This window comes from Erinaceus europaeus, chromosome 17, assembly GCF_950295315.1.
Source record: "Erinaceus europaeus chromosome 17, mEriEur2.1, whole genome shotgun sequence".
Lineage (NCBI taxonomy): Eukaryota > Metazoa > Chordata > Mammalia > Eulipotyphla > Erinaceidae > Erinaceus > Erinaceus europaeus.
The window spans coordinates 17,649,921-17,663,154 of NC_080178.1; the positions used below are offsets into that span (position 1 = coordinate 17,649,921).

At 45.1% G+C, this 13,234-nt stretch overlaps 1 protein-coding gene across 8 annotated transcripts in view; it reads right to left on the reverse strand.

Annotated features, from left to right (window-relative positions):
* EXT2 (exostosin glycosyltransferase 2) overlaps positions 1–13,234 on the reverse strand; it is a 221,277-nt gene that overhangs the window by 178,456 nt on the left and 29,587 nt on the right. For all 8 annotated transcript variants that reach the window (XM_060176560.1, XM_060176561.1, XM_060176562.1 and 5 more), the window contains 3 exons: positions 12,847–13,042; positions 8,627–8,766; positions 4,961–5,054 (listed from right to left, as the gene is read on the reverse strand). In XM_060176560.1, coding sequence (XP_060032543.1) covers positions 4,961–5,054; positions 8,627–8,766; positions 12,847–13,042 — 430 coding nt within the window. The remainder of the gene's footprint in view (positions 1–4,960; positions 5,055–8,626; positions 8,767–12,846; positions 13,043–13,234) is intronic.

The following is a 13,234-nucleotide window of genomic DNA, read 5'->3' on the forward strand; positions in this document are numbered from 1 at the left end:
AGAGTTCAAAGGCAAGGCAGGCTCCTGACTTCCACCTCCTGATGTGGCTGGGGTTAGAGGTCACTGCTGGTGGAGCCACTGATCAATAAAAGAATGTTTGGAAACTCCACTGAACAGATAAACTGGGGATTCATTTACACCTTCTTTCCTATCCACACAAACATTTCTAACTACACAGCTAGTGTCTATTCCACTTTCTGAGATTTTTTTTTTTTCTGTTGTGGTTCAGGAGCTTTGGATATTCTATTTGACTTGAGGAAAAATATGTAGCTGTGTATCTCTTCCTGCCTCTCGATGTGAGAAAGGCAGCTGGTAGAACTCTTCATCTTTGACCTGCCTCCCCAATATGTCTGTTCCTTACAAGTTCAGTCCACAGCTTCTCCTTCCCATCTCAAGCTCCTGACATGCTTCGGAACATTCCCACCTCCTGAACTTTCTCTGTTTGGATACCCACACAGACCCCAAGATGGCTGTCAGCCTCCTGTGAGGGGAGAGAGGATAACAGCTTTCTTATCTCATCATCTCCCCTTGTTAAACAAAATTAATTAGGGGTTCACTAAATTAGCTCACAGGTCAATAAAAAGCCGGCTGATGAGTTGGCTTTTTACTGCTAAAAACTATTATTCTTTATTAACTGAAGGGACTGGTTTTGAACTTACCCACAAAATTATCTTTTAGCTCCTCCTAGCTTGTCCAAAACTATGTCCACCAGCCCTGCTCGTTACTGGCCTTCAAGAGTGGAAAGAGAGGTTATTCCTTTCCTTCAAATATCTCAGCTTAGAGGCTGGTGAAATAGCTCGCTTGGACAGTGCACTGCTTGGCTACATGCACAGCCAGGTCTGAGATCAGCCACCAGCTTCTGATGGAAGCTTCGGTGCTATGGTCACTTTCTCTCCCCTCCTTCCTACCAGCCTCTGCCTGTCTCTAGCTAAAATAATAATAATAATAATCTGAGCTTAGCTATACAACTCTTACTTCAGGCTCCAGCCCTCTATTTAACTGTACGGCTGTTGCAGTTTCACATCAAAAGTCAGGAGGAAAAGCATTATGCCCCCTTGTCAGACAGAATTGTTCCTTCCACTGGTGCATGCTAACTTCCCAGTCATGAGAGGTCCTTCACTAGTACATGTATCGACCAGATTATGTCCTTTCTGATCCTGGAAAAGACATGTTGCTGCAGAATCTTCACCAAGATCCCAGCCCATATACATGGAAGGTCAATTCAGAAACTCCAGCTCTAGTCCATCAGGAGAGCAAAATCCTGCACTGAGCACTATTTATTTCTTCCTCGTCTGAAAGAGCTGGTCTCTAGTGGACAGCTGTGAGACAGAGGCAGAGTAGCTCTGGGCATTTCGCATTCCTTGGAAATATTTAGGAGTGACTTGAAAGTCGACGGGGACCTCTGCTGGTGACAGCCACCCAAGCAGTTCTTTATGCTATTGGCTCAGCAAGAAATTCCTTGCTCAGTGAGAAACAGCTCTGTTCCTCGGTCTCAAGTTCACGCCAAGGTATGCAAGAGGTGTTTCCCCTAAATGTTTATGCCAGTCTTCTGTCTTCCAGAAAGACAGAAAAGTTGACCTCCCTCAAGAAATTTCACAAGGAGAGGGAAAAAAAAAAAAAAAACTTTCCAGGGCCAGATATGTAATTTTTGGGGCAATTTTTAATTTTATTATTTGACAGGACAGAGAAATAGAGAGGGAGAGAGAGAAAGAGAGACAGAAAAGACCTGCAGTACTACTTCACCACTCACTAAGCTTCCCCAACTACCACCCCTTCATGTGGGGACCAGGTAGGTGCTTGAACCTGGGTCCATATGCATGGTGACATATGCACTTAACCAGGTGTGCCACGCCCAGCCCCTGTATACTATTTTTTTTTTCAGTTACTCTTGTGAAGGTCAAAGGTCAGGTTAAACTGAATGGGAAATGGGTCAAATGATGAGCAAACCCTGGGAAGGACCCTATAAAACCCAGAAAGAGTTTTCTAACCTTAAAAAGTTAAGATTAGTTACTGATGGGGGAGGGGGTGGGACTAGCTAAGGCATTGCAGTGGAGTACTTCAGAAGGGCTGAATATAGCAGAAAGGGGAGGCCTTGGGAAGCAGAAGAGAGCCTCAGCAAGGCAGTGCCTGGCCTGGCTTTCTTTTACAAATGGGTACATTCCCCACCAGAGCAGGTGACAGCCCCTCAGGGCAAACAGTGTTCTGGGAGAGAAGGGATGACCACTTCCTTATTACAGCTGGCAGGGGGGAAGTGCTGTGCCTGCTAAGGACAAAGGTCCCACAGTACCTTTAAAGAGCTGGATGGAACATGAGAGATGATCTAGCGGAGCCCCCTTGATTACCTAAGTGAGGAATGCAGGCCCAGGCAATCTTCGGTGACTTGCCACGGTTCAACTAACAGGGACAGAGTCAGGACTCCAGTGCAAATCTAAGAGACTCCAAGTGGTGTTCCTTTGAACCCAAATAACCTAAAAGTACCCTTCTTTCATTGATCTTTACTCGTTCCATCTCAGCAGCTGATTCTGAGCCTGTGAGAAGATGATGCAGCAGCTCTGTCCTTGTCCTGTAGCTCCCAAGCCACACTACCTGGGACAACAGCATTCTGTGAGCTGGCCATGGGTGTGCCACCGTGAAAACTGAATGATCCTCTCTCCCATCATAAAGGTGGTGGGCTGGAGAAAGTGACAGGCCAGAATCTCATTATTTGTCCCTACCAAGAATTTCCCTAGCCATTTATAAACTAAATCTACTGGATGGTATCTGATTTTGCAGAGGGTTCTTTATTTAGAGGTATTAGTATATAAAGATGCTGTTTAAAACAAAAAAAAAAAAAGGAAGAAAGAAACACAAAGAGCACACACAGCACTTTCTTCTACACAAGTTATAAGGACCACAAATCTAAATCAAGAATCTAGAGACTGATTTTCTAATTCACTGCAACTCAGATGAGGTCAGGGCTTAAGTAACAACTGGGAAGACCAGAAACTTAAAACAAATACGAGTTTTCTATGGAAAAAAAAATCTCAGGGAGGCAAAAATCAACCTATGATTCATTTCCAAATCTGAATGCCAGAATTTTTTTATATATGAGGTTACCGGGACCCAGAAAAGACAGAACTTTGGCCTGGAGCACACAGTTAATAATAACTGTGAGCTGGCATCCACACCAAGAGTCCGAGGTAAGAACCTACAAGCTTAGTTACTGTGTGATGCTGCTATCTCCTTGGTGTAAGAAGTTCAATACCATTAAAGAAAGAGCACAGCCACTAACTTTCTCCCTTCCTGAAAATCAAGGATTTTTTTTTTTTTTAATGAAGAGACTCTCAGAGAGTTAAGACAACAGCAACAAAATGTGGAAGCAGACTCTACTGATCCAAGAGAATTTCATCTTACATCAGCTCAAAGACAACAACATCAAAAACAAAGCAAGACAAACAAACAAACAAAACACTGAATAACACTGCAGAACCCCAAATAGGAACATGGGGCTGAGAGCAGGAGGATGAATTGAAAATAGATTCACGAATCAGCCCCAAGTCTGGGTCCACTCTCCATTCCACATCCCAGGTGCGGCCTTCCTGAGGTCTGAGGCCCGAGGTTTATTCCCTACACAAGGTTAAGAGCAGACTGGACACCTGAGAGTGAAGTGGACAACCAAGAAGATCAAGGGACAACTGCATGTTTAATATTAGGAGCATCCTAAACCTTTCCTCCTGTTTTTGTCCTACTTAGAAAAGGTTAATGAGAGAAAAAAAATTTTTTTTTAATCCGGGAGTTGGGTGGTAGTGCAGCGGGTTAAGTGCAGGTGGCGCAAAGTGCAAGGACTGGAGTAAGGATCCCGGTTTGAGGCCCCGGCTCCCCACCTGCAGGGGAGTCGCTTCACAGGCATGAAGCAGATCTGCAGGTGTCTATCTTTCTCTCCCCCTCTATGTCTTCCCCTCCTCTCTCCATTTCTCTCTGTCCTATTTAACAGCAACGACATCAATAACAGCAATGACAATAACTACAACAACAATAAAAAACAAGGGCAACAAAAGGGAAAATAAATAAATTAAAAAATTAAAAAATTTTAAATCCATTTTAAAAAGAAAACAATAAGCATGGTTCCAAAATTGGGACTATGTTTAACTTTTCGTGTTCGACATTTATGCCCAACTAATTTTTTATTATTATTATTATTAATTGTGAGAAGGGAGAAAAGTCACAAGGCAGAGAGAGAGCATAAAACCAAAACCACAGCACCAAAGCTCTCTTCTATGTGGTGGGAGTCAGGTTCAAACCTAGGTCATGTACTACCCAAATGCAGCGCACTACCCAAATGAGCTATTTTGCCAACCTTCCAACTAAACTTATTGCACGGAAAAAGAGGGGAAGTAGGATGAAGGAATAGCATTCATGGGGAGCATTTTAGCTGGTGGTGAGCAGCCCAGAGAAAGAAGCACCAGGAAGAGCAGAGAGAACCAGAAAGCGAGGCAGGAGACAGGCCTGGAGTGTGGGGGTGGAGGGGATGAGGAGGGGCATGAAATTATACAGGTGTCTGAACTGGGAACCAAGGCCATTGTATCCAAAGCATTCTCATGGGCAAAGCAACATAAAAGCACCCGCCTGAAATATCCCAGCTTCCACGGCTATCTTAGCCGCTTGAACTATCATCTGCTGTGAAAACAACTTTCCCAAAGAGTTCAGCCTTGCATCTTGAACACATTATACTATGGCGTGACCCTAAAAAAGCAAAGTAGGCTCAGCTCCAGAGTATTTTTTAATCTTATGGCTATTCTATCAACCTAGCCCGATGCTGTCTTCCTGTCTCAAGTCTGGAGGGTTGATAGTAGAGGAAATTAGCCCCATCACACATTCAGCTGCTGTCAACACCACAGCCACGAAGTTAAGGCCATACTCTAACTGCCCCCCACCCCCACGCCATCTCCTCCCCAGAAGGGCTGCCTGGCCTCTTTCTTACCTGTCTCTGCATTTCTTCAATCTGTCTTTGGGGGGTGCTCTGTAAAATACTGTACACCTCTGACATTTTGTCTTCTGGCACCATCACAGATGCTCTAGAGATGAGAAGAGTGTAGAGAAGACAGTCCTTAACACAGAGAACTTCAACGCAGGTTGTCATGTCGTACAACTCTCCTACACAGACACGGTCCCCAAATGTCCTCCAGCCCCACACCGTTCCCAACTGGGGTCCCACACTTCCTCCCCCTTCCCAAAGGCCTTCTGTCACCACCTCTATGTTCTCACCTCCCATCGATGCCTCATCTGTCAGCCCGCCCCCCTACTCTACCCATCACATTGGGGAGCTATGCAGACACCTGAGCCTCAGCAGTGTGACGCCCCACCCCATCTACCTGGTGTATCCTTCTCCACCCTTCACTGCTTGCTGAGGGCTTACAGGGACTGTTCTCCTTTAGCTACTGACTCACTGAAATCTGTTCACATAACCAGTTATGGGACCCGCAGTATGTGCCAGGTCACGGTTAACTTAACATCACTGAATGGATCAGATGAGGAAGCCAGTGAGTGAGGGAATCAGAGAATGCTTAAGAGAAGAGCATGCCGGACAGAGGGACTCACAATGGGAAGGGCGCTGAGGAAGTTCCCGTCAGCAGTGGCGCAGCAACGGCCAATGAAAAGGCTGGATGGTTTCAGGAGAGAAAGCTCAGGGGAGGGAGGTCACAGACAGACGTACAGGGCCCGGGAGGCCTCTGTAACCACGTGGGCTTGTTCTCTGAGCTAGAAAGTCATCAGAAGGTTCTAGGTGAAGCCTGGCATGATGCGCATTTCTGTCCAAGCAGAAGCACTTGGCTCAAAGTGTTGGGACAAAAGGCAGAAAGCAGGAGCGGGGGTGGGAGCGGGGAGAACAGCTGGACACCACTACATGTTCTGGTGAGAGATGCTGCCGAGGGAGGAACTGGTGAAAGTGATGAGAGAGCAGAGCCAGCAGGGTGTGCGTTGGGGTAACACACGCTAGTGTTCCTTCACGGCGTTCAGAGAGCTTATAATTATATCTATAAGGATTTATTACAACCTGACATGGCCTGGCCCGCCCTCCATTGGGTTCATTCAGACAGAAACCAGCATACCCCAGACACCTGCATATGGCCTACTACTGTATAGATGGGGAAACTGAGGCTTGAAAAAGGATTAAGTGATGTGCCAAGATCACAAAACTAGCCACGAGCAGCAGGGCCTTTTTAACGTTCACTCATAAGTACAACCACCCAAGTACATCTTGGTTCTCAGGGAGAAGCTCTTCAGACTCAGGCTTACAGCCTCTGTGAAGTTGCTCCAGAGCCAGCCGTCAGCAGTGGTTTGTGCCTCCTCCCCACCCTTCTGCACTCTCCCAACCAGGGCTGCACCTCCTGACAGTGGCCTGCTGTGCTGGTTAACAACTCCTCCCTCTTCTCCCACTGGACTCTGAGCCTCTGGGCAGAAAGGTGGGACTGGATCTCTTCTGTATGCCCCTACATAACACACTACCAGTCAAGCTGAAGGCACTCAATAAATGCTTTTGTGGAGGAATGACTGCTGGAACTGGCTCCTTCTCAAGGTATAAGAAAGAATGTATCCTGCTCATTCTGCCTGAATTAGGCTCCTCTGCTATCCTGGGCCTTCATCAACCCCAGTGAATGAAGCTGTTACAGTACTTATCACACATTATTATTTATTTTATTTTATTTTAAACCAGAGCACTGCTTAGCTTTGGCGCAGCAACGGCCAATGAAAAGGCTGGATGGTTTCAGGAGAGAAAGCTCAGGGGAGGGAGGTCACAGACAGACGTACAGGGCCCGGGAGGCCTCTGTAACCACGTGGGCTTGTTCTCTGAGCTAGAAAGTCATCAGAAGGTTCTAGGTGAAGCCTGGCATGATGCGCATTTCTGTCCAAGCAGAAGCACTTGGCTCAAAGTGTTGGGACAAAAGGCAGAAAGCAGGAGCGGGGGTGGGAGCGGGGAGAACAGCTGGACACCACTACATGTTCTGGTGAGAGATGCTGCCGAGGGAGGAACTGGTGAAAGTGATGAGAGAGCAGAGCCAGCAGGGTGTGCGTTGGGGTAACACACGCTAGTGTTCCTTCACGGCGTTCAGAGAGCTTATAATTATATCTATAAGGATTTATTACAACCTGACATGGCCTGGCCCGCCCTCCATTGGGTTCATTCAGACAGAAACCAGCATACCCCAGACACCTGCATATGGCCTACTACTGTATAGATGGGGAAACTGAGGCTTGAAAAAGGATTAAGTGATGTGCCAAGATCACAAAACTAGCCACGAGCAGCAGGGCCTTTTTAACGTTCACTCATAAGTACAACCACCCAAGTACATCTTGGTTCTCAGGGAGAAGCTCTTCAGACTCAGGCTTACAGCCTCTGTGAAGTTGCTCCAGAGCCAGCCGTCAGCAGTGGTTTGTGCCTCCTCCCCACCCTTCTGCACTCTCCCAACCAGGGCTGCACCTCCTGACAGTGGCCTGCTGTGCTGGTTAACAACTCCTCCCTCTTCTCCCACTGGACTCTGAGCCTCTGGGCAGAAAGGTGGGACTGGATCTCTTCTGTATGCCCCTACATAACACACTACCAGTCAAGCTGAAGGCACTCAATAAATGCTTTTGTGGAGGAATGACTGCTGGAACTGGCTCCTTCTCAAGGTATAAGAAAGAATGTATCCTGCTCATTCTGCCTGAATTAGGCTCCTCTGCTATCCTGGGCCTTCATCAACCCCAGTGAATGAAGCTGTTACAGTACTTATCACACATTATTATTTATTTTATTTTATTTTAAACCAGAGCACTGCTTAGCTTTGGCTTATAGTGGTGCTGGGAATTGAACCTGGGGCTTCTGGTGTCTCAGGGATGAAAATCTGTTAGGTACACCACTGTGCTATTTCTCATGGGATCAGAGAGTATTATAGCTGTTGTCTTCCCCACTATAGTCTGGCCTCCTCAGGAACAGATACTGGGGCAGGGGTAGATAACATAATGGCTATGCAAAGAGACTCTCAATCTTGAGAGTCCATTGCTTTATTCACTATACCACTTCTGGGGTACAAAGAGACTCTCGTGCCTCAAAGTTCCAGGTTCAATCCCCTGTGCCACCATTAAGCCAGAGTTAAGCAGTGCTCTGATCAAATAAATAAATAAAATATAAAATTAAAATAAGAACAGATACTGTTATTCATAGAAGCCATAAAAAAGATGAAGTTTTATGCAGATGGAGCAGAATGGCTATGTGAAAAGACTTTAATGTCTTGAGGTACCAAAGGGCCAAGGTTCAGTTCCCAGTGCCACCATAAGCCAGAGCTGAACCGTGCATGCTCTGGTACAAAAGAAAGAAAGAAAAAAAAAAAAAAAGTGAGAGGAGTCCATTCTATTTAAGCCATTAAAATACTAAAGCTATTTGATGTGGATAAAATGTAAAAAAAAAAAAAAAAACCTGGGGGAGGACTGGGCAAGACAGCTCACCCGAGAGCATGGCCACTTTCCCCCAAGTGGCACCCAGGCTGGAGCCCTGGATACCACTGCACTAGAGAACACCTCAGTGTTGTGGTTCTTCCTCACTCCCCACTATGTGAAAAAGTTGGCCAGAGTGGGGGAGCTCGAGCAACAACAGTAACAAAACACTACCCACCTCTTCCAGTCAAGAACTTCGGAGAAAGGTAAGACGTAAGAGTCTGCAATGATGACTGGGACACAGCCAGCCCGTAATACGTCACTCAGCACTGCCTGGCCCAGCCGGGCTCCACGGAGGACCACACAGAAAGTTGCTTCCTGCAAAAGTGTAACAGACGTTACAAACCAGTTTCCCTGATTCACTCATTCTGACCCTTGCAGACTACAGTTGAAGCCAGGCAACACTAAGTCCTCTTCAAGCTAAAATGCTGGAAGAGAACAGTTCACATCAGTTAAAAAAAAAAAGGGGGGGGGGTGAGTTGGGTGGTAGCATAGCAGGTTAAGCGCACGTGGCACCAAGCATAAAGATCCCAGTTCAAGCCCCCGGCCCCACTCCTGCAGGGGAGTCGCTTCACAAGCGGTGAAGCAGGTCTGCAGGTGTCTATCTTTCTCTCCCCCTCTCTGTATTCCCCTCCTCTATTTCTCTCTGTCCTATCCAACAACAAGGACATCAATAACAACAACAATAATCACAACAATAAAACAAGGGCAACAAAAAGAGAATAAATAAATATATTTTTAAAAATCTTAAAAAAAAAAAACATGAGAAACTTCAATGGTCGCAAATTTTCATATTTGCACTGTGCCTTGTTACTCTGATACTTCCACTGTTGGCTTCCTGAAATGGTCACAGTCAAAATGGAAATCTTCCTCTGGGCACTCAACATGACTTCCTACAGTGACTGAGCAGGTCGGATCATAGTGACCCCACCCTACCTTGTAACGAAATTGTTTTGCCTGGATACATCAGGCTCACAGGAGGACCCCCTAATGGGAGGGCATTAAACTCTTTTCATCTTTCTTCGCTTCATAGCATCTAGCAATATGGAAGATGCAGGAGACATTCGTCTCATGAAGCAAAGCCTTTGAAAATACCTTAGACAGATCTGTTCTAGTTTGAAACAATAAATCAAAATGAAGCAACATCTCAAGACCTTTCTTCCCCATTTGTTCCCCCAAATCCATTCAATGTGGGGATTATTTAGTGGAAGTGAGAGGTATGCAGGAGGGAAAAAAAATTGTCATCAGTAAACCAAGTAAGAAAAGACTTTATCTTTAACATTAAATTTCTTCTAGTTTTTTGTCACTTTGGGAGAGAAAAAAAAGAATTAAACACTAGTTATTCTGATCTTGGGTATATGTATAGGTTATTTACTAGCAGATGATATTTATAAAGGTGTTTGAAATTAGTTTTTTTTTTTTAGATTAACTAGCAGATCTAATATTAAAAAAAAAGTAATTCAGCTAAAGGCAAATTTACTTTCTGAACTTCAGATTGTCTTGTTTGTTGAAATATATAAACTGTAACTTTAAAATTTTCTATTGCCACAAGTTTATAAATGTTAGTTGTCTTAAGTTATAAACTGGCGCAAAGCTATTCATGGGGGCCTGGCGGTAGCGCACCAGGTTAAGTGCACATAGTGCGAAGCTCAAGGATCCATGTGCAAGGATTCCAGTTTGAGCCTCCTGCTCCCCACCTGCAAGGGGATCACTTTGAAAACGGTGAAGTAGATCTGCAGGTGTCTATCTTTCTCTCCCCCTCTCTGTCTTTTCCTCCCCTCTCAAATTCTCTCTGTCCTATCCAACAACAACAATGGAAAAAAGATGGTCTCCATGAGCAGTGGATTCGGTGCAGGCACCGAACCCCACCAATAACCCTGGAGGCCAAAAAAAAAAAAATCCATTATGGATTTGGGTCAAAATGACCTTTTTGCAAAAACAAAATAAAGCAACAACAATATTAATAGGAAGAATGGGCCATACAAAGAAATACTGCAAGACTCAAAAATGGCTAAAAATGGTTGTGGTCAGAAAACGGTTAAAATGACTCAGAAAAAATGGTTAAAATGGTTGTGGAGATAGCATAATGGTTATGTCAAGACTTTCATGCCTAAGGCTCCACAGTTCCAGGTTTAGTCTCCCACATCACCATAAACCAGAGCTGAGCAGTGCTCTGGAGGGGCTGGGGAGGGAGGGGAATAGACCTTCAATTTCCCTTGGTTTTCAGTTTCTAAATACGAGAAGGAAAAAAGAAAAAAAAGAGTAAATAACGCATAATATTAACACTTATAAAAATAAAAATATAGCCAAATATCATGATGTTATTTAAAAATACATATTTTCTTAGGGGGCTGGCAGATGGCTGATCTGGTAGAGTGTACATTACTACATACAAGGACCCAGGTTCAAGCCCTGGATTACCACGTGGGAGTGCCTGCGGGGGGTGGGGGAAGTGAGGAGAAGTTTCATGACTGTTGGAGCAGAGCTGTGGTGTCTCTCCTCTCCCTCTCCCAATCTCTACCTTTTACCTTCTATCTATCTTGTGGAAAGAAAAGGGAAAAAGTCGTCTGTGCAGAGACTAAGCCCCAGGGATAACTGTGGTGGAAAGAAAGACATAGAGAGAGAGAGAGGGAGGGAGGGAAGAAGGAAGGAAGGAAGGAAGGAAGGAAGGAAGGAAGGAAGGAAGGAAGGAAGGAAGGAAGGAAGAAAGAAAGGAGGGGGGAAAACAGAAGGAAAGGAAGAGAGGGAGAGAAGGAAGGAGAGAGATGGATGGAGGAAGAATTTAAAGTTAGAAGGGGAAAAAGGGGGTGGTTCAGGAAAAGCATGAAGAAACCCAATCTGCCCAGCTCCTGTGGGGGCAGATGAGAAGGCAGCCAGCGTGGAAGAGGAGAATCAGTCGTGGCTCCTGGAGGTGCAGGTGGACAACGCAGCCTGCCTGCGGAGTCGGCATCCAGATGTGGACACACGTGCTGATAACCATTTTTCCTGTCTAGACAAAGGTTACTATAAATACTCCTGCTCCCACCACCACGACTATCTGTCAGACATTCCAGGGGGAGATGCGGCACTTTTAGAGAGAAAGCATTTGAACACTCTCAGCGTGGGCCAGATACCTTTGGAGATTAAAAGGGGGAAAAAAAAATTCACACCCATGCCTGAATGTTTCTCTTTGAACCAAGCTGTCTGTGATTTAAAGATCTGATGGAACAAAATTCTAGTCCTCCTTTCGTAGCCTGATGCCCTTGGAAAGAAATGTCAAATAAATGCCGTAAAGCCACTGCTCAGTCTTGGGTGAGGAGAAGTGTTGCCATTTCTAGGATTTAAGTCAAGGAGACACTATGAGTAGGGTGTAACAAGAGTAGAAGATGCACTGAAAGGCAAAAGAGTAACAAAAACTGAAAAATCTTACACTTTTTTTTAAAGGTTTTTTTTTTTTTTTTACTTTTTTGTATTACATTCGCTTTTTTTATTGGATGGAGACAGCCAGAAAGCAAGGAAGGGGGGGGGCAGAGAGGGAGAGAGATAGTAAGACGCCTGCAACCCTGCTTTAGCACTCTCAAAACTTTCCCCCTGCAGGTGGGGACCAAGGGCTTGGCACTGTAACATGTGCCATTACCCAGCCCCCAAATCTTCCATTTTTAAAAGAAAAGCTGACAGGGCCAGGTGGTGGCACACCTAGTTGAATGCACATACTACAGTGCACACGGACCCGGGTTTGAGCCCCTGGACCCCACCTGTAGGAGGAAAGCTTCACAAGTGGTGAGACAGGGCTGCAGGTGTCTCTGTCTTTATCCCTCTCTATCTCCTCTGTCTCTATCCAATAATAAATAAATAAAAATATTTTTTTAAAAAAAGAAAAAAGCTGACTGATCTTCTAGGCTAGTATAGAAGACAAAAGGAACAAAAGAATGTATCACTTTAAAATGTGTGTGTGTTTGTTTATTGTAATGAAAGAAATACAGACACAAAGATATACACATACAAAGAGAGAGAGAGAGAGAGCAGAGTACTGCTCAATTCTAGCTTACTATGCTACTGGGAACCTGGGACCTCAGACATTAAGGTCTTTTGCAAAACCATTAAGCTATCTCCCTAGCCCAAGAATGTATCACTTTAAACAAGGTAATTTCTCTGGGCTGGCTTATGAATGTAGAAGCAAAAGCTTAAAATTAAACTGCCTACCTCACTTAAGTGACTTCTTCATGAATCTAAAGGATATGTATTTGAGCCAAGCGGGTTTACATGAACATAAAATGCCAGACATGAAGTTCTGCAGGTTCATACATCTAAAACAAATTTCCTCTGCCCTAAGGTAATTCTCCTGGCTGCATGTGGAAAGCAGCCTCCCTTTGGGGGGACCTCTGCTGAGTCCTGAGAGAGGACATGACTCACACTCACCTGCAGCACCTGGGGGTAATCGAAGACCTGGTGCTTGTGGCAGCGTTTCCGGATGGAGACGACGCCTTCTGAGAGGTTGGTGCATTTATCCAGCACTAACACTGAGTTGCCGTGTTTGGCCTGGAGGGCTTCCAGGTCCTCTCTGTACTCGGCATGGAGACCCATCTGAGATGACAGGAGGAAGTATTGGCGAAGACTGGGAAGGAGGAAAAGGGTAACTGGGCATTGCAGCTAGTAGGTCAGTCAAGGCAAGAACCTTGATAGTAAGTGCAAGACAATGAGTACTTTCAGTCCTCACAGCTCTTGATTTTACTGAAAATATCATCTGCAGTACTGCTGAGTATTTGGATATTATAAAGTATTCTCATATAGAAGGAATCAAGGGATG